Consider the following 21,419-nt stretch of genomic DNA (forward strand, 5'->3'; position numbering starts at 1 on the left):
TGACCACATTGGCCTCACCTAGCACTGCAAATGTAAAACTTATATAGATGAACGAAAATAGAATGAACAACAAAAAATGGTCAACTGGAAATCAAATATGCAATGGATAAAATGCTGTAACTGCTTTTATTATAGTGAAGTGAAGTGAAGTGACATTCAGCCAAGTATGGTGACCCATACTCAGAATTTGTGCTCTGCATTTAACCCATCCGAAATGTACACACACAGAGCAGTGAACACACACACACACAGTGAGCACACACCCGGAGCAGTGGGCAGCCATTTATGCTGCGGCCCCCAGGGAGCAGTTGGGGGTTCGATGCCTTGCTCAAGGGCACCTAAGTCGTGGTATTGAAGGTGGAGAGAGAGCTGTTCATGCTATCACACTGCACACATACATCAGTTCAGTTTTTATAAGCCAACAAAGAAGTTGCAGTTTTGAAATATAGCTGCCTTTACAAAAAAATATTTAGAAATGTAAAGTTGCAATTATGGTAAAAGGTCAAATTATTTTATTGTTATTATAATTATTATTAGTCACAATTGCATATGTAATCTTGTCTTTCCAAATCCATTAGACCTTCGTTCATCTCTGGAAAACTAATGAAGATATTTTTTAAGAAATCTGAGAGCTTTCTGAACCTTCATGGGTGAGCTGTACCTTTAAAGCAACAGTTACTCCCTAGTCCCTAACTTACAAAAGTTGCAGTGCAAATTCTTTTAAAGACCTTTTGGTCTCTGGTTTGACTTAAAGGACCATAATCTCATAATATGGACTCAGTATTTTGTATTCACATTTATTTTTGTTTTACTATAATGTACAGAACACATATTTGAACATTATACATTTTTATGCTTGGTCAAGCTTAATACTAATGAGAGGTTATTTGTTTTACAATCAGATCTCCATCACCATCCAATCTTGTGTTCATTGTCAAATTAAATCCCAACTTTCAAACCTTGCTAATAATTTCCCCTATATAAGTCTTATTGTTTTAGGTATATCATAATATATTCTATAAGGTATAGTCTATAAGGATTAGCTGTTTATGTTTTGTTGAATATATATATAAAAAACATTTAGCCAATGAATGATCTCATAGATTGTATTTAAAACCATATTACTTTTCATCCTTTGGAATTAAATAATAAAGTAAACAAACCCTGTGAGCTTTATTTTTGGTTCTATCCCAGTATTATTTCATTTTTCAGTATGCCAGCTTGGGTTCGCTGGATAGGCAGGACATATGATAAGCGGGGCCTCATTTTTGCCAGATTTGTTTGTGCATGGGCTGAAAAAAGGATATAAAGTCTCTGCAAAGGAGTCTGTGAATGTAAATATCAGTGACTTTGTATCTGCATTATAAAAGGACAATTGACCTTTTTCATAGTCCACATACACGCCAATGTGCTGTGGTTTTGGGTTTACAACTATAGGCATTGATGGTTCTGTGCGGAAGACATATTCATGCTTGTCTCGTAGACTTAGAAACCAAAATCCATTAGCTGGGTTTGCAACTATTTTTCCTTTCCTGCCGATGGAGCACCTAGCAATGCCCAAATCCCAGTCCGTCTTCTCACCCACAACAACCTCCCAGTAATGGCAGCCAGAGCTAATACCTTGGTGGCCAAGTACACACACAACACGGTCAAACCGTTCAATTGTGTCTGGCACCGTCTGGTAGCGGTCACTGCAGTGCACCTGTTTACCATCATCAGAGATAATCAGACGCGGATGGGCTGAGTCTCGATCTAGGGTCACGTCCACTGAGGAGAGAAACAGGACAGAATTGAAAACAATATGTTTGCAAACATACAAATGAAAAAGGTGACATAACAAATATTTGAAATATCTAATAATGTAAAATGATCTCATACTTGCATATTCCTGCACTTTCCATACTTCTACAGGTATAAGAAAGCAGAAAAAAATATTACTTTTAAAATGAAAATAATAATAATAATAATAAATTAACAAAAATGCAGAATTAAATGGCTTTGTACAAGACTGTATAGAGTCACTCCAATCATACACAATACCAGTCAAAAGAAAAAAGCACTGTGCCCCCAGCACTGAAACTGTTGGGAAGCTAAAACTGTACTAGTCGGAAAAAAGGAGGATAAAAAACGTACTTTGTTGATATATTTCCTGTGGGTTTCCTGTGGAAGGGCGCAAACCTGACAGCAAAACAATACATACCATAAACATGACTGAGAACACAGTGACATGTAAAGATCAAAAATCTGGTCTTAACAGAGTTTTTCACAAATCTTTCAAGTCTTTTACAGATTTAGTTTTAAGATCCAGTTCTCACTATTAACTAACCATTACCTTTGACTTTTGCCTCAATTAACTGCTAATTTGCTGCTTATTAATAGTTTATAAGATAGTTGTTAAGTTTAGGGTATTGGGTAGGATTGTGGATGTCATGCAGTATATGTACTTTATAAGCACTAATAAACAACCAATATGTTAATAATAGGCATGCTAATAAGCAACTAGTTATTAGTGAGAATTTAACCCTATACTAAAGTGTTACAGTTTTTTTCGAGTTTTTTTTTTTTTTTTGGTTTTGTACTATTTTCACAAGCAGCTGTTACATTTTCAAAACTCGTAGTACTAATATCACAACAGATCATCAAAAGTGCAGTTTTTCCCTCAAAATATTTTAGCGTATTTTCAATTGTCTTAGTACAATACACACAATCACAAAATATCATTTTCACTACACAAAATAATTTTTGTCATCTATATAAATGTATAATTCTTAATAACTACTTTTCATAAAGCTCTTACTATCAAACTTAATTTGCATGTCGTCTTTGTCTTCAGTTTAATAAATTTTTCTATTATTTAATCTGACTCATCTTAATGGTTAATCAGTGAATCATTTGGTACAGATATAGATTCAATAGATATACCTTCTAATGAACTTGTTTGCAATTTAGGGATAAAGAAATGTAATGTTTTTTTGTTTTTTTTCTTACACTATACGTGATTTATTATAGATGATAACCACTATTTTGAAAGTCTGTGTGACTGAGTGGTTCAGGTAAACCCTATGTTATTGGGGACAAAAGTCCCCACAAAAATGGCAATATCTGAAATCCTTGTTCTTGTGGGAGATTTTAAAATTTTCTATGAGAAAAACCCAGAATTTTTGAAGGGTAGGTTTAGGAGTAGTGTAGTAGGCTAGAATATACAGTTTGTACAGTATAAAACCCATTAGCCCTATGGAATGTCACCAGTAGCTGTTTTTGGCACGGGCGAACCGGGCAACCGCCTGGGCCAGCATTTTTTCATGATAGATAGGGGGGCATCACGAACAGTTAAAAAATAAAAATAATAATGCTCTGCACCACTGCCGCGATAAAAAAAAAAAAAATTTTGTTTCTTATGCTCTAAACAACGTGATGACATGAAATAAAAAAACTAAATTCAAAAAACTTTTTTGTGTGTCTCAGGAGGATATAGTGTATAAAGACAGACATTTGGTGTGTAAGGGCATGTTACTGTAATGTAACCCTCCTATTATGCTTTAGCTGTATAAAACATAATCCTACGGTCTTTTGATTTCAATTTCAATTGCAATTGATTGTTAAAAGTACTAAATTAAAAGAAGAGTGTTGTGTTTTCGCAATACATATCACAATTATTATGTGGAATGAAAATATGTGCAACTACAATGAAATCATGAGATCAGGTTTTAAAAGAATGACTAGTGGTATTACAAATGTGATCAGTATATAGTTTTGTACTAAGAGAATTGAAAATAGTACCAAACCAATAATAATAATAATAATAATAAATATCAAATCTCCTTGATTTTAAACAAATAATACGTATCAATACTAATACAAAAACGTTTCTGAAATGCTCTTCAGTCAAGGATGATGTCATTTTGTTTACATTTACAATTTTCAAACACATTAAAAAATAATCATAAATTTTAAGGAATATATGAAAAATAAAATTCAATTGTTATGCACTTTACAGTCTAAAGAAAAATAAAAGTCATTTGGGTTTGGAACTGCAATGAAAGTGTATAGGTAAATGATCGGTTAAATAGCAGTTTATGAAGGAACATTGTCTTACAGATCGCAGATAGTTTTCTTAATGCTTCCTGAACCTCCTCCGCCATCTGAGTGACATTTCTCAGCACTACTCCTGCACTGGGGTCAGGGGTCAAGACCACTTCTGCCCAGCTCTTTGTCTCAGGTAAAGTACTGTAGGCTGGATATGTCTAAAAAAACAGCGATACATTAATTAAATACTGTATACAGTATATTTCAGGGTAATAAATATAAAACAAACAATTGGCTTTTGACAAGTTAAGTTATTTAAGGTGAATACATGGGACAATTTCTCAAATATCAATAATTAAAACAGTTTAAGTCTGGCTTTACCTTGAAGAAGGAAACATGATCTTTGGACTGGGCCAACTGATTGATGTTGCTAAATCTATTTCTAAGTTCAGAGATCTCCATCTGCAGGTCACGTATGAAGGCCTGAGAGCGAAGTTCTGCAGCACGCTGTCCCATCTCCACCACCTCCAGAAGTTCAGCCTGGGACTTCTCAACAGCTTTCATTAACTCAGCAAACATACTCACAGTACCTGCTTTCTCTTGGTCTGCTTTTACCTTAAAGCATACAAATGAGACGATGGACAAAATATAGCAAATAATTAGGATAATTAAGGGAATGAGGAAACCACGTTTTTTCAAACCCATTTTTCTATGGAAATAAAAGGTATGATGTGAGCAACTAAGGTGTATCTGTGGTGTGTGTGTGTGTGTGTCTGCAAAAGCACTCGGTCAGTCAGTATTCCTCTGTATAGAGAGCGAGAAAAATGCCAAAGTGTAAATAAAACTCAGTGGTGAGTGGACCACATTTCAAATCAGCTTGATTGTGAGCTTGTCCTACTCCGAGTGCTCCACTCCCGCCTGGCCGTCTTTGATGAAATTGGCCAAATACGCCCTCTAGGAGATGGAATCCCACTAAGCCCGGTCTTTCTGCAGCCAAGGCACAGCAGAGGCTACTGTGAGGATCGCAAGTGGATTTAGCAGAGGGATCCGAAACGGGCTTGTCCTTTTCTCAGTCCTCACCCATTAGATCCATGGCTCCCTCCCTCAGGGCTCGGAAGCACGCAATGCGGTTTCTTCTCCCCAGAGAGAGTGCCAGGTGCTTCATCTATCTACCTACAAGGAATTTACTGTGATGAAAGTCGACACGGAGGAGACTATGGACTCGCCACCACAGTCTTTCGCATGGGAGAAGCTTGTGGAGGTTGTGACTTGCACTGTAGCCAAATTAAACTTCGAATTGCCAGCCAAGAAGCAAGACACTCATCCCAAGACCAAACTGGATGAGCGCTACATGCGGGGCCTTCTGTTTTTCCCCAATATCCACACAAATAGTAGAGATTGTGGGATAAACCATATTCATCCTGACTCTTCAGCCCGACAGCCACAAATTATTCTGAGTGGGGCTGAGTGTGAAGGGATATGGGGCGATGCCAGAAGTGGTTCTTGCCTGCCTCATTTCAATGGATCATGTCCACACTAGTGGGCACCGAGCAGGATCTGGTATTGGAGTAAGAAGTGAACATTCTCTTGAGGAAGGAGGCCATAGAATGTGTTCCTAATCTCTCTCTCTCTCTCTCCCTCTCTCTCTCTCTCTCTCTCTCTCTCTCTCTCTCTATACTATTGCTTTCTTTCAGGGGTGAAGCATACCAGTATTGGGTTCTTCCGTTCAGCCTGTCACTCTCACTCGAGAAGGTCACTCAAGGTTTACTGTCAAACCATTTCAGAGACTGTTTGGTCTGATGGCAGCTGCGTCCAACATGATACCTTTTGGCCTGCTTTACATGAATCCCTTGGAGTGGTGGTTCAGGACCAATGGATTTCCTCTAAGGGGGAACACAGATCCTCATGTGGGCCTAGGAAAAACTCCTCTCCCTGAGTGTACATCCCTGGGCACCTCAATCACGGAGCAGACGTCCTGTCAAGACAGCAGCTGAAGCCCGGGGAATGGAGTGGATCTGTTTGCATTGCAGGATAGTACACACTGTCAACTCTGGTTCTCCCTCATGCATTCAGCTCTGCTTCTGTTGGATGCCATAGATGCCCATCATTCTGCTCCCAGGAGTTCTGGAGAGAGTACACTGAGATTGGGTCTGTCTTCTGCTAGTAGCCCTGTTCTGGCCAGCTTGAGTATGGTTCTCGGACCTTGTGTCTCGTCTTGACAGCTCTCCGCTGGAGATTCCGGTCAGGAGAGACCTCCTCTCTCAGGTGGGGGGCACCATAATTCACCCCCGCCCAGAGTTATGGAAGCTGTGGGTGTGGCCCCTGAGGGGGCATAGCTATTAGCATCTGGTCTCTTAACTGAGGTTGTTGAGACCATACTCTAGTCCAGAGCTCCCGCCACGAGAAAATTGTAGACCTTGAAGTGGAAACTTTTCACTTCTTGGTGTGGTAGCGACTGAAAGTGAAAGTCGTGACATTTACTAAGTATTGTAACCCATACATGGAATTGGTGCTTTGCATTTAACCCATCCAAGTGCACACACACTGCAGTGAGAAATGAACAAACCATGAACACACACCCGGAGCAGTGGGCAGCTACATATACAGTGCCTAGGGAGCAACTGGGGGTTCAGTGCATTGCTCAAGGGTACTTCAGCCATGGGTATTGAGGGTGGAAGAGACCGCTGTTCATTTACTCCCTCCACCTACAACTCCTGGTAGCACTGAAGGTCACAGGTCCAACTCTCTAACAATTAGGCCACAGCTGCCACAGCAGTCCCCTGCAAGCCCCAGTCACCTGCTCAGTTGGGAAGTTTGGGATTTGTCATTTTCTTCTGTGTAATCTGAGCTTCTTCATACATTGCTACACTATTCAATAGAACTGTTTTGCCAATTTTGTGCATTTTGCTAAAGGGAAAAATATATATAATGGAAGTCAATGGCTAGGATCAACAGATTTGAGGGTAAGTAAATAATGCCAGAATTTTCATTTTTGGGTGAACAAAAATTTTTTTTTATCCCCCCCCCCCAATTTGTAGAGCTTAATAACAATAATAGCTGTATGAAGATTCTTCAAAAATTCCAATTAAATTACAATTAAATTAATTTTTATTTTTATTTTGTGTGAAATACCAACCCAAGCTCATGAGAAAACGTGATTTTGTATGAATTCATATACTGTGAATCATAACAGTTTATTAACATTTAAAAGTAAGCATGAAGGTCTACCGGTAACCCCAACCCTATACACTCATCAGTGGGGCTTGAAAGCAGATTGTATGAAAACATACAAATGAGATTGAATGAATTCAGTCAACTTAGCTATCAATTTACTCAAACATAAAATAGCTACTAATTATCAGGTGAGTGTGTTGGAGCTATTCCTTTAAAATGTTAAATACATACTTGAATTTCTGCAAGTGATGTTTGGATCTCCTCTATCTTCCTCTCTCTGACTGTAATCAATCCTTGTACCTCCACCTCCAAGATGCGCAACTGGGACTTAAGCAGAGATACAAATTGTTAATACAGATGCAACACATACATAAACATTTTCCTTTAGTCCTACATTGAATTTACTTCTTATTCATGTGCATTATACGTACACTAACCTTCTTAATATTCATCTCTCTTTTGGCATCTATCACAGAATGCCCATAATGTTCCTTCTCTGCACATGTTATACAAATGCATGTCTGGTCAGTCCTGCAGAGTAGCTCCAAACTATGCCCATGTATGGGACACTGTGGCCCATTGGAACCTGTTCCACTCACACTTAAGTTTTGCTTAGGTGTCTTGGCAGGAGGGAGAGAATGAGCATCATGGGTGGATGATGTACTTTGGAAGCGGGTTCTCATTTCTGGTAGGAGGCCTCTGGGCAGCTCTACTGGTCTGTTCTGCGCTAAAGGGTTCACTGCAGAAAGAGAGTTGGATGGTGAATCTGCAGGTGCGCTTATCGTAGTGTCCGCCATCCGTTTAAACTTCTCTGTGATCTCTTTGAGCGTGTGATTGATGTGGAGCTCAGGACGCTTGCGGAAGCTTTCCTTGCACATAGGACAGAAGCAGCTTTTCCCCTGACCCTCCCAGTAGGACGTGATGCATGATGAGCAGAAGCTGTGGCCGCAGGGTATGGAGACAGGATTGGTGAAGACATCTAAGCAAATAGAACAGGTAAACTGCTTCTCTGACAGAAATTCACCAGGAACTGACATTGTGTATCTGAAAGGAAACAGACTGATTGAAAAACGCAAAATACACAGGTGCACTCAAACACATCAGCCACTTAACCACTATATGGATTATTATTAGTAGTATTATTAGTATTATATATAATTTGGAATAATTGTGATTTTAAAGAATGAAAGATGTCTCTTATGTTAACCAAGACTGTAGTTATTTGATCCAAAATATCTTATATTTTAAAATGTTATTTATTCCTGTGATGGCAAAGCAGAGTTTAAAGCATCATTACTCCAGTCTTCAATGTCATATGATCCTTAAAAAAATCATTCTGATATACTGATTTGATGTTCAATTTGTATTAAATAGTATTGTAGCTATTAAAGGCCATGTTGCAGGTTAACCACCACTTTCGATTAATGGGTACATAAATCACTCAAGATATGTATATCATTTTTATAATGTCTCAAACATGGTCTTAAAGACCTTTTTTTTTTACGTTTTTGGAATTAACAGGGTTTTTTATGCAACTTGGTAATGACGTCATGTTGGGGAGAAGTGGAGGAAAGGTAGCCTCAGCCTAGTATGATGCCGCGTTCCAGCCAATCCGTAACCCGTGTTTTTCCAACCTTAAACCCGTGAAAGTGCTCTGGAACGGCAGTCAAACCCGTGACTTCCAACCCGTGACGTACACTACTGAATGTCATTTGAGCTCAGTGTTTTCAGTCTGTGTTTAAAGTCGTTTGGTACTATGCAGTGTCTAAAGAATTTATGATCAGCTATTGCCAGTCTTCCTCACAAAGATGAATTTTTAAAAGCCTATTTTATTTTATTTATTTTTTATATATTTTTTTAATAAATGTTGTGACTGACAATGGCGATTAACTTGCACCAGTTTCCTGATTTGTAGCCCACACCAGTGCTTAATATCCTAATGATTTTTGGCATGAAAGAAGAATCGTTGATTTTGACCCATACAATGTTTTGTTGGGTATTGCTAAAAATATACCCATGCGATTTTAAGACTGGGTTTGTGGTCAAGTGATACAAATATTAAACAGTTAAAACAACATTTATACTACTGCCACTACTACTACTACTAAATGTTTCTTGAGCACCACATTTCCGATGGAACAGTGTGACACTGAAGATTGAAGTAATGACTTCTGAAAATTCAGCTTTGCCATCACAGGAATAAATAAAATTTGAAAATAGATTTTATAATCCACAGTGAGCATAAGAGACATCATTCAAAAACTATTCCCAAATTGTAACTAGTGGTGTATATAATAATTTCAAGTAAGTGAAGTGGCCAAGTATGGTGACCCATACTCAGAATTTGTATTCTGCATTTAACCCATCCAGCAGTGAACACACACACATGGAGCAGTGGGCAGCCATATTGCTGCGGCACCCTCAGAACGGTTGGGGGTTCGGTGCCTTGCTCAAAGGTCTCACTTCAGTCATGGTGGAAGAGAGTACTGTGCATTCATTCCATCCCACCTACAATTTCTGCCGGACCTGTAACTCAAACCTGTGAACTTGAACTTACAAGTCTGACTCTCTATCTATTAGGCCACGACTGCCCCAGTCATGGCCTAATGCAACTATTAAAACTGGCGTTAAAAGGGAACAGTTATTCTAAAGTAGTAACTACAATGTTGGAATGAAGTCAGACCAGCTACACAGATACAAAAAGCTGGTATAGGTGCAGCCTTCTTACCCTAACATAATGTAAAAACTGTTCTAAGAAAACCAAGAGCTGGAAAATACTCTGAAATCTTCTTAGTTTATCATTAAAAATTAGTTCTTCTTAAAGGAAAATTTGCAGTAAAGTACAACCACATGCTTATATTATGGGTGTATTCACACCAGGAAAGCCCAGTAGTTCCCTTACTTTGGTCTGGACCAAATATTATAAATTTTTTGGGTGTGGTTCACTCTCACACAGCCCTTTTTGCAAGTGAACCAGAAACCGTAAACAAAACCACACATCCTTAAGGTGATCCATTCATTTGTTCATCCATTTTACCGTACCAGATTTTGTTTGGAAGCGGACCGAGACCACCTCTTCAGCTGGGTCTCGGTACGGTTGTGTGGTCCGCACCAGAGTGCAATTGCTGTTTTCATACCTGGCTAAAAGATCCACACCAAAGAGGGAAACGATCTCAAGTTTGATTCAGTCGAAACAAACAAGACAGGTGTGAACACACCCATAATCTTCTGACAAATGTCTCTTATAAGAAGCAAGTTAACAAAAATATGAATAATACCACTATGTTGTGTTTATTAAAATAGCTAGAATCTCACGATCTCAGTAAATAACATGTCATCACTTCTACAGAAAGGACAGTTACATAAAGTAGATCCCAAACTTACATAAACACCTTCATATACACTCAGTACAGTATATGAGTATATGGAAATACAATCTAAAAGATAAATTCACCTACATACATACTCATTTAAAAACAAACCTCTTGTCTGTCCTTTGCTCTTCTCTTCTGTTCCACTCACGATGTGGCACATACGTTCACTATGAAGTGGAGACCTCCTGGAAACAGGTATGTTTGCATACCAACAGGCCAAGCACACCCCTGGTTGCTGATCCAACCAGTCAGTAAAGTGCAGATCTTTATTATCATTATTATTATTATTATTATTATTATTATTAGAGATTTTAAGGCTTTTAAGATTTTTTCACATACTTTTTTAACACATGCTGTCTCATAATATGAGTTCATTGTGTGATATCACTGTAGGTGACAAAAAAATATGAAAATAGAAAGTAATTTTTGCTTCTCATTTCTAAGAATGACTGACAAAAAAAATTAATAAGATCAGAAGTTTTTTGATTGTTTCATTCATAAGTATTGTTGAATAGTAAATGTTTGCTGTAGGACTCATATCTTTACATAAGGCAAGGCAAGGCAAGTTTATTTATATAGCACATTTCGTACACAATGGTAATTCAAAGTGCTTTACATAAAAGAAAGTAAAATAATCATGAAGAAAAATAATAACAAAAATAAAACAAGTAAAACATTTAAAAACAGTTAGAAAATGATTTTACATAAAAATAATAATAATAAAACAATAATAAAACAAAACAGTGAAAATACAGTGCAATCAGTTTGGACATTGCACAGTGCTCATTCAACAAATGAACAGCTAAAAACATGCGTTTTGAGTCTAGATTTAAATGTGACTAGTGTTTTAGCACATCTGATCTCTTCTGGAAGCTGATTCCAACTGCGGGCAGCATGGTAACTAAAGGCAGACTCCCCTTGTTTTGTGTGAACCCTTGGTATTTCTAACTGACTTGATCCTAGTGATCTGAGTGCTCTGTTTATATTCAGTGAACATATATGCAATATATTTCCTTCCTAGGTCATTTAGTGACTTATATACGAGTAAAAGTACTTTAAAATCAATCCTAAATGTAACTGGAAGCCAATGTAAGGACCTGAGGACTGGTGTGATATGCTCAGATTTTCTGGTTCTAGTCAGAATCCTGGCAGCAGCGTTCTGGATGAGCCTACAGCTGTCTAGTGGTCTTTTTGGGAAGGCCAGTGAGGAGCCCATTACAATAGTCCACCCTGCTGGTGATAAAGGCATGAACAAGTTTCTCCAAGTCTTGACTGGAAACAAAACATCTAATTCTTGCGATGTTTTTTAAATGATAGTATGCTGATTTAGTTACTGCTTTGACATGACTACTGAAACTAAGGTCTGTCTCCAGAATCATACCAAGATTCCTGACTTGATTTTTAGTTGTTTGACCCCTAGAGTCAAGGTATGCATTCACCTTGAACACTTCATCTTTGTTTCCAAATGCAATGACTTCAGTTTTTTCCTTGTTTAACTGAAGAAAGTTCTGGCACATCAAATTATTAATTTCATCAATGCATTGGCAGAGGGAGTCAATGGGGCTGTAGTCATTTGGAGATAAGGCTAGGTAAATCTGGGTATCATCAGCATAGCTGTGATAGGCAATTTGGTTCTTTCTCATTGTAAGAGCCTATTTTGATTAGATTCAGTTTTTGAATATTTTTGTTTGAATTTGCTTCATTTGTAATCTTACTTTATTTATGTTACCATTTGGATAAATATTCTGTAAAAATATGTAATATGTTAAAATTGTTTACTGGCTCTTTAAGAATCACGACTGTGAAGCTTTGCGGCAGTGCGCTCTTTGGAATACAGTGGAGTTGCACAGTTTTCTTTACCGCATCCGTGATATTGAAGATTTAAGATCATATTTTGCTTTTTTAATTTTATTTGTTTTATTGAACTGACAATCAAGATTAAAGGAAGATATTTAATCAGAAAACGGATTACGTGGATTGTTTTATTGGACACGGAGCGAGTGAAACCAAAACCGAAACTAAACGCGCACTCACAATTAGTAAAGAAAACTTACTCCTGAAGGATAAGGACGTGTTTGACACGAAGATATGTGGATGTTTTACGGAACAGTGGATCTTGCAGTACATGTTATGTGGAGTTTCGTTGGAAAAGGACGTTATAGGATTACCTCGGAAGCGCGGCCTTATCTACCCGCAATCTAATGGCGCAGTTTCTGCGGAGAAGATTTCTGAGGTAAAAAAAAAAAAAAAAAAAAAAAAAATTTAAACGTGATACTGCACAGTTCAGCAAATGATATAAGGGCAATTAATCACTCGTTTTGATGCTTTAAACTAAGAATGGATGAAAATACGAAGATTAATGAGGATTGCACTAGTGCTAAAAGGCCAATAAAAATGACGGAGAAAGCAAAGGAAGAAAGATTGCAAAGGCTTTTGCAGTCAAGGAAAGCTAAACTTGCTCAGCTCACAAGTAAATCTAAGGAAATTGAACAACTTATGGATGATTCTGCACATATTGACATTGTTCGAACTAAACTGGAAACTGAGTACAAACATTTGTATAAAGACTTCTGTCAGCTGAATCATGCTGTTGAGGAGTACATGTCTGATGAAGATTATGCAAAGGACCAGCATACATGGTTTGAACCAAGAGTCAGCTCATGTGAAAGATTTATTAATGCAGTCAACAGGTGGATGAAACAGGTTGCAGAAAATGCTGAGCAAGCAATACAGTGTGATCTAGAAGTGAATCCTGATGATAGCATTTCCTCTGTGTCAGTGACTTCCAGTAAGAAACATAAGAAACATGGGTCAGTAGATGGCAGATCTACAGCTTCTACAACTTCTTCTGCACGAATATCTGCTGAAGCAGAAAGAGCTGCACTGCTTGTTAAACATGCTGCATTGAAGAAGAAACAAGCTATTGAACGACAAGAGGCTGAACTAAAAGCAAAAAGGGAAGAATTTGAGCTAGAAGTTGCCCTTGCAGTGTCAGATGCTAAGATTAAAGTTATTAAGCAGTATGAAAGTTGTCGGTCTTCAGCAGTAAGTCACAAGGGAATGGATCTGGAAACAGGTAGCATAACACCTCGTGAAGATGTACTGAAACAGGAAAGTCTGCTTGATAATGTTTTTCAACCTCTTAGGCCACAGTCAACTAATAACTCCATCCCAAATGAGCCTTCTACAGGTAGAGAGGGAAACGTAGTTGGTACATTATGTAATGCTATGGAGCGACAAGCCAGCATCACTGAGTGCTTAGTGAAGCATCAAAAAATGTCCATGCTTCCTTCAATTGACATACCTATTTTCAAAGGAGATCCTCTCGATTATAAGCTGTTCATTCGGGCCTTCGAACATGGCGTTGAAGAACGTACCGATAATGATAAAGACCGTTTGTACTTCATGGAACAGTACACGACTGGAAAGCCTAAGGAACTGGTTCGTAGCTGTCTACATATGAATCCAGCAGAAGGCTATCTTAAGGCAAAGCAGCTTCTGAGAGAGCATTTTGGAAATGAGTATCAGATTGCAGACGCATACATGAGCAAAGCTCTACACTGGCCTTCCATCAAACCTGAAGATGGAGAAGCACTTCACTCCTTTTCATTGTTTCTGTCAGGATGCTGCAATGCAATGTCAGATATAAGTTACATGGAAGAGATGGATAATGCAGCAAATCTAAGAGCCATCGTGGTGAAACTTCCATTCAAATTAAGAGAAAAATGGCGATCGGTGGCATGTGATATTCAAGAGAAGCAAAATGCTAGAGTGAAGTTCAAAGATTTAGTTGATTTCATTAATAAGCAGGCAAGGATTTCTCTCCATCCAGTGTTTGGAGACATAAAAGATATTTCAGCAGCTAAAGGACATGCTAAGTCACAAGCAGAAGCAAGCGCTTATAAAAAGGCTGTAACAAAAAGGGTCTTCACGACTAGTGCTGTACCAGTTGACAAAAAGGTTGAAGATGATGACACACTTGCAGTTCAAAGATCGCAAAATAAACATGCCAGCAACCAGAAGAAACCATGTCTTTTTTGTAAAGTACTGCAACACAATCTGGAATCCTGTAAAAGATTGAGAAGCAAGACACATCAAGAGAAAATTGACTTTTTGCGAACCAAAGGATTGTGTTTTGGCTGTTTAAAGCATGGTCACATGAGCAAACAATGCAAAGATAGAATGAGCTGCAGTGAATGTTCTTTGCCACATCCAACCATACTGCATATGAAGTCAAAGGAAACTGCTTGTCTTCAGGAAGACAAAATGGATAGCTGTGAAAGACAGTCTGTTACTAGTGCACTAGTCTGTGCAAAAAAGGACGCAAGTGGAGAGGAAGATACCTGTGAGACTGAATGTACTTTGTCAATTGTTCCTGTACAAGTTAAGACTACTAAAGGTACACAACTGGTCAAAACGTATGCCTTTCTCGACCCAGGAAGTTCAGATACTTTTTGTACAGAAGCGTTGATGTCTGAGCTGAAAGTGAATGGAAGAAAGACTGATATACTTCTAAAAACCATGGGAGATGAAAAACAAGTCAAAACTCACATAGTGTCTGGGTTGGAGATTAGTAGTCTAGATGGTGACGAGTTTGTTCCACTTCCAGACGTCTTCACACAGAAAACAATTCCAGTTCACAAGAGTAACATTCCACAGCAAAAGGATTTGGAGAGATGGCCGTATCTTAAAGAGGTTTGTCTCCCTAGTATTGAAGCAAAAATTGGACTACTAATAGGAGCTAATGTGCCTGAAGTCATGGAGCCTTGGCAAGTTATTAGTAGTAAAGACAATGGACCTTTTGCTGTTAGAACCAAGTTGGGCTGGACAGTCAATGGGCCTCTCAGGAATAGTAATGATGTCACAAGAAAAGGAAGGTGTGCTCCAGTATCGGTGAATCGCATATCAGTAGCCAGATTAGAAGACTTGTGGCAACAGCAATTCAAGCAGGATTTCCCTGAAGCAGAAAAGGATGATCAAGTGGAAATGTCCAAGGAAGACCTCCAATTTATGAAAATGATGTCTGAGTCAGCTAAGCTTGTAGATGGTCATTACAGCTTGTGCCTGCCTTTGAAGAACAAGGCTATTCAGATGCCAAATAATCGTGTGGTGGCTGAACAACGGGCTCTGAATTTGAAAAGAAAATTCATCAGAAATCCTGATTTCCACACAGAGTATACATCTTTCATGAACAGTCTCATCAAAATGATTATGCTGTTGAGCTCACAAAAGACAACCACAAGAAAACCGATGGCAAAATATGGTACATACCTCACCATGGGGTGTACCATCCCGTCAAGCACAAACTGAGGGTTGTTTTTGACTGTGGGGCATCGTATCAAGGGATATCGTTGAACCAACAACTTTTACAAGGTCCCAACCTCACAAGTAATCTTGTTGGTGTCATTACAAGATTCAGACAAGAAAGGATCGCCTTTATGGCAGATGTGGAAGCTATGTTCCACCAGGTTCGCGTGCATGAAGAGGATTCAAATCTTCTTAGGTTCCTGTGGTGGCCTCACGGAGATTATAATGGAGACTTGGTGGAACATAAAATGGTTGTCCACTTATTTGGCGCTACTTCTTCGCCCAGCTGCGCCAGCTTTGCTTTGAGGAGGTGTGCTGAAGATCACGGCACACTGTTCAAACCTGATGTTGCTGATGCTGTTCTTCGAAATTTTTATGTAGATGACTGTTTAAAGTCCACAGCCACTGAGACACAAGCCATAGAGTTATATCATGGTCTGCGAGCAATATGTTCCAAAGGAGGTTTTCGCCTGGTCAAGTGGACAAGCAACAGTCGTGCTGTGCTGGCAGCTATCCCTAAGAATGAATGGGCTGATGGAGTGAAAAACTTGGATCTTGATCAGGAAACACTGCCAATGGAAAGAGCATTGGGCATCCACTGGAATGTCGAGTCAGACACATTTCAATTCAAAATAGTCATTAAAGATCGTCCATTCACTCGACGAGGACTGCTCTCAATCGTCAGCTCTATCTATGACCCATTGGGGTTTCTTGCACCTGTAGTGTTACCAGCAAAGATGATCCTGCAGGATTTATGCAGACTGAAAATAGGATGGGATGATGATCTTCCAGAGCAAGCAAAACAAAGGTGGACAGACTGGCTCAGTGGACTTCATCAGCTTGAAGAGTTCAAGGTGAGCAGATGCATTAAACCAGCAGATTTCGGAGAAACTGTTGTGGCACAGCTCCATCACTTCGCAGATGCGAGTGAAGATGCGTATGGTACAGCAAGCTATCTTCTTCTACGTAATCAACAGGACCAGGTGCACTGTGCACTGATGATGGGGAAGTCCAGAGTTGCCCCTTTAAAAAGGCCTACAATTCCACGAATGGAACTGACAGCTGCGACAGTTGCCACAAAAATGGATCTGATGTTAAAAGGAGAGTTACAGCTGAAACTTAAACCTTCAGTCTTCTGGACGGACAGCACAGCTGTACTTAAATATCTCAGAAATGAAAGCACAAGATTCAGAACATTTGTGGCGAACAGAGTCACAACAATTCTGAAGGCCTCAAAGATCGAACAGTGGAACCATGTTGTAACTGGCTCAAATCCAGCAGATTGTGCCTCGAGAGGGCAAAAGGTCAACACTTTCATGCAAAATGAAAAATGGATCTCAGGTCCAAAATTTCTTTACCAATCCACAGATGAGTGGCCAAAGAGCATGGAAGAAATTATAATATCTGCAGATGATCCAGAGATCAAGAAGTCTGTGTTGGTCAATTCAGTACAGACCCAACATAATAACAGTTCTGTTAGACAACTGATGGATCATTCCTCCTCTTGGATAAAGCTTCGGCGCATTGTAGCATGGATTCTAAAATTTAAGACCATGCTGTTGGATCTTGTACAAAAGAGAAAGACACTTACTGCTGCAGAGACTCTAGTCAATTCAAGTAACGACAAGCAGATAGTGAACAAAAGGATGGAAGACATCAAAGCTAAATGGAAAGGAAGTAACATCTCAGTTGATGATTTGGAGGAGGCTGAGCTTGAAATAGTGAAGTACTGTCAAAGAGAGAAGTTTGCTGAGGAGATATCAGCTCTGCAACGTGGGCAAGCCATAAAGAGAAACAGTTCGATTTACAGGTTAAACCCCCAGTTGCACAGTGAAGTTTTACGCGTTGGTGGAAGACTTAGCAATGCTGCTATGCCGGAAGAAAGCAAGCGTCCTATGATTATTCCAAAGGATCTTCATGTCACCAACTTAATCCTCCAGAATATTCATGAGAAAACAGGACACAGTGGCAGAAATCACATGACTTCTGCACTGCAACAGAAATACTGGATACCAGGTGCCAAATCTGCAATCAGAAAAATTCTCGCACAATGTGTTATTTGTCGTCGTTTACATTCCTCAACAGGAAAGCAAATAATGGCAGACTTACCATCAGACAGGGTGTTACCAGATGATCCACCTTTTACAAGAGTAGGTGTAGATTACTTTGGACCATTCATGGTTAAACGTGGAAGAAGCATTGTCAAGAAATATGGTGTTATCTTCACTTGCTTAGCAATTCGTGCAGTGCATATCGAAGTGGCTTCTTCATTGGATACTGATTCCTGTATAAATGCTATACGTCGATTTGTAGCCAGAAGAGGACAAGTGAAAGTTATCAGGTCAGACAATGGGACCAATTTTGTAGCTGCCGAGCGTGAATTAAGACAATCCATTGAAAAATGGAACAACGAAAAGATTCAGGACCATCTCAGCCAGCAAGGAATTAAGTGGGTTTTCAATCCTCCCACTGGGTCTCACCATGGCGGGGCATGGGAGAGATTGATACGCTCAATAAGAAAAATCCTTAATGCTACAATCAGAGAACAAGTTCTTGATGAGGAATGCCTTCAAACTGTTTTCTGTGAGGCAGAGGCTATAATTAACAGTCGTCCAATAACAGCAACATCAAGCGACGTAAACGATCTGGAAGCTTTGACTCCAAATCACTTGTTGTTACTCAAGACAAAACCATCGTTGCCTCCAGGACTGTTTGACAAAGACAACCTGTATTCTAGACGCAAATGGAAACAGGTGCAGTATGTTTCTGATTTGTTTTGGAAACGTTGGTGTCGTGAATATTTGCCACAACTACAACAGAGACAAAAGTGGAATAACACAAGAAGAAACTTCTCTGTTGGAGACATTGTTCTGGTAGTTGATGACTCCGCCCCTAGAAATTCCTGGATGTTAGCAAGAGTTATTGAAACTATTCCTGACAAGAAGGGTCTCGTTCGACAAGTCCGCATTAAAACAAAAAACAACATTTTGGAAAGACCCATAACAAAACTTTGCCTGTTGCAGGAGGCAGAATGAGTAGTGAAGGCAATATGTCTATAGGAACCTAAATTTGTGTTGCTTTGGACTTTAAGAATTTACATTGGATATTAAAATAATATGGCTCCTTCTGTATACATTTAAGTAATTGTTTCAAAGAGTTTGAGAACAATTAGGGGCCGGTAATGTAAGAGCCTATTTTGATTAGATTCAGTTTTTGAATATTTTTGTTTGAATTTGCTTCATTTGTAATCTTACTTTATTTATGTTACCATTTGGATAAATATTCTGTAAAAATATGTAATATGTTAAAATTGTTTACTGGCTCTTTAAGAATCACGACTGTGAAGCTTTGCGGCAGTGCGCTCTTTGGAATACAGTGGAGTTGCACAGTTTTCTTTACCGCATCCGTGATATTGAAGATTTAAGATCATATTTTGCTTTTTTAATTTTATTTTTTTATTGAACTGACAATCAAGATTAAAGGAAGATATTTAATCAGAAAACGGATTACGTGGATTGTTTTATTGGACACGGAGCGAGTGAAACCAAAACCGAAACTAAACGCGCACTCACACTCATTATTTGACTCAGTGGAAGCATATACAGGCTAAACAAGAGTGGTGCAAGAATTGACCCTTGTGGGACTCTGCATGTCATGGACGTCCACTTAGACTTATGCTCTCCTAGACTCACATAATAGCCTCTCCCTTCTAAGTATGATCTGAACCATTTGAGTACCATCTCAGAAAGCCCGACCCAGTTTTCCAGTCTCTCTAGTAGTATGTTATGATCGACAGTGTCAAACGCAGCACTGAGATCTAGCAATACCAGCACCGATATTTTGCCAGAGTCACAATTTAAGTGAATATCATTTATTATCTTAATGAGTGCTGTCTTTGTGCTGTGATGTGGTCAGAAACCAGATTGAAAATTGTCCAGGTATCCATTTGAGTTTAAGTATTTGTTCAGCTGATTAAAAACTACCTTTTCTATAATTTTGCCTATAAAAGGAAGATTAGATATTGGCCTAAAATTTCTCAAAATTGTGTTATCAAGATTAGTCTTTTTCAGGAGGGGCTTTACAACTGCAGTTTTTAGGGAGTTTGGAAATGTCCCAGAGAGAAGTGAGGCATTCACCATCTTCTCAGAAAAGAAAGAAGCAAACTCATTGCATTTGCTGTCTGATAGCATATCAGTGGGAATCTGACTTGGGGGGTTTGTCAGTCTCTCAACAGTGGCAAAAAGAGTACGAGTGATATTTAAGTTACTGTTTATGTCATGATTCTGCCCTCGTGTCCTTGATTTTTCCCTAGTCTTGAGGCAGTATAATGACAGACCCGTGTTTTGCGTACAAGCACATGGCCTTGTCTTTGGGCCATGTGCTTGTGTTGTCTCGTTCCCTTGCCCCGCCCCCCTTGTTATCCTAGTCTTGTCGTGATTGTCCTATCTGTGTCACCTGTCCTGTCTTAATTAGTTCCCCTATTTAGATCTCCTAGTGTGCTCTGTTTTTTGTCGGTTCATTGTTCCACATATGTGTTCCTACTGGTCAGCCTTGTGAGAAGTTTATCCTTGTAACCCCCTTTGAGATGTCTTTGTATTACCTTGAGTGTTTGTTTATTGTTAGTGTTTAGAGTCTTTAGCTTGTCAGCCCAGTCCTGTTTGGTTATTTTGTAGCTACCTTAGTCAGTGTTTTCCCCCTCGTGGGTTTTGTTTTCCCCTTTGTGTAAATAAACCCTTCGTGTTGAGAATCCTGTCTGCACTTGAGTTCCTCCCTTACCAAACCCTGACAGTTTATAATGTTTGAGAAGAAGTTCTGTCTAGCTGTGGCTAGTTTCACATTAAAAGCATGAAGGATGTCTTTATAGATGTTATAGTGAATTTCAAGTTTCGTCTTCCTCCACATCCGCTCAGCTTTTCTGCATTGTCTTTTCATAGTCTGAACTGCTGTTGATCTTCTCCAAACTGATTTCTGTCTGTTTGTTTTCTTACTGACTATTATTGGAGCAATATCATCAATAACATTCTTAACTTTTGAGTTGAAGGAATCAAGGAGAATATCAAAAGAGTCTGCAGAAATGCTTGGTGTTAAAGATATAGCCTCCATAAATAGTACATTTGTGTTCTCATTTATGCATCTCCTTCTGACAGAGACAGATCTAGATTCAGTGGTAGCAGAGATCAATATATCAAAGAAAATACAGAAGTGATCAGATAGTGCTACGTCCTTAATAACAATGGATGAAATGTTTAGACCCCTACTGATGATTAGATCCAGAGTGTGTCCACCTTTGTGTGTGGGTCCATGCACATGCTGAATCAGGTCTTTGCATGTTGTAAACCGTTTTTCAACACTGGAAAATCATTCACATCTTTACACAATATTTAATGTAATTTATTAATAAGATTCGGGAGGAGCGCGTCAGATACTTAGCCTAATCAACACAGGTGGACCATAATCAAGTAATCAATCCCATAGTATAAATATCGCTGACTTCCCTCTATCCATTGACAGTTTATCAGCATCCCTCCTCCACCCCAT

At 38.9% G+C, this 21,419-nt stretch overlaps 1 protein-coding gene across 2 annotated transcripts; it reads right to left on the minus strand.

Annotated features, from left to right (window-relative positions):
- Positions 1 to 525: 525 nt before the first annotated feature.
- LOC113098195 (E3 ubiquitin-protein ligase TRIM21-like) lies at positions 526 to 21,235 on the minus strand. Of its 2 annotated transcripts, none has more exons than XM_026263181.1 (8): positions 21,167 to 21,235; positions 7,638 to 8,244; positions 7,432 to 7,527; positions 4,408 to 4,641; positions 4,097 to 4,244; positions 2,134 to 2,178; positions 1,879 to 1,905; positions 526 to 1,767 (listed from the first exon to the last, which is right to left on the minus strand). In XM_026263181.1, exons 1-8 carry the CDS (start codon positions 21,208 to 21,210, stop codon positions 1,202 to 1,204), a joined length of 1,767 nt encoding a protein of 588 aa, XP_026118966.1. In that variant the 5' UTR covers positions 21,211 to 21,235; the 3' UTR covers positions 526 to 1,201. The 2 variants fall into 2 exon arrangements, with proteins under 2 accessions (XP_026118966.1, XP_026118967.1); XM_026263182.1 differs by lacking the exon at positions 21,167 to 21,235 and adding an exon at positions 10,683 to 10,757.
- Between the last annotated feature and the right edge of the window lie 184 nt (positions 21,236 to 21,419).

The sequence above is a fragment of the Carassius auratus genome, unplaced genomic scaffold (genome assembly GCF_003368295.1).
Source record: "Carassius auratus strain Wakin unplaced genomic scaffold, ASM336829v1 scaf_tig00216437, whole genome shotgun sequence".
Lineage (NCBI taxonomy): Eukaryota > Metazoa > Chordata > Actinopteri > Cypriniformes > Cyprinidae > Carassius > Carassius auratus.

Coding starts and splice junctions, on each gene's coding strand:
- LOC113098195 (XM_026263181.1), bottom strand. CDS start 21,210: ATGCAAAGACCTGATTCAGCATGTGCATGGACCCACACACAAAG. Junction 8,245..21,166: donor GCATGGACCCACACACAAAG/GTGGACACACTC, acceptor GTTTCCTTTCAG/ATACACAATGTCAGTTCCTG. Junction 4,642..7,431: donor CATCACTTGCAGAAATTCAA/GTATGTATTTAA, acceptor GTATGCTTTAAG/GTAAAAGCAGACCAAGAGAA.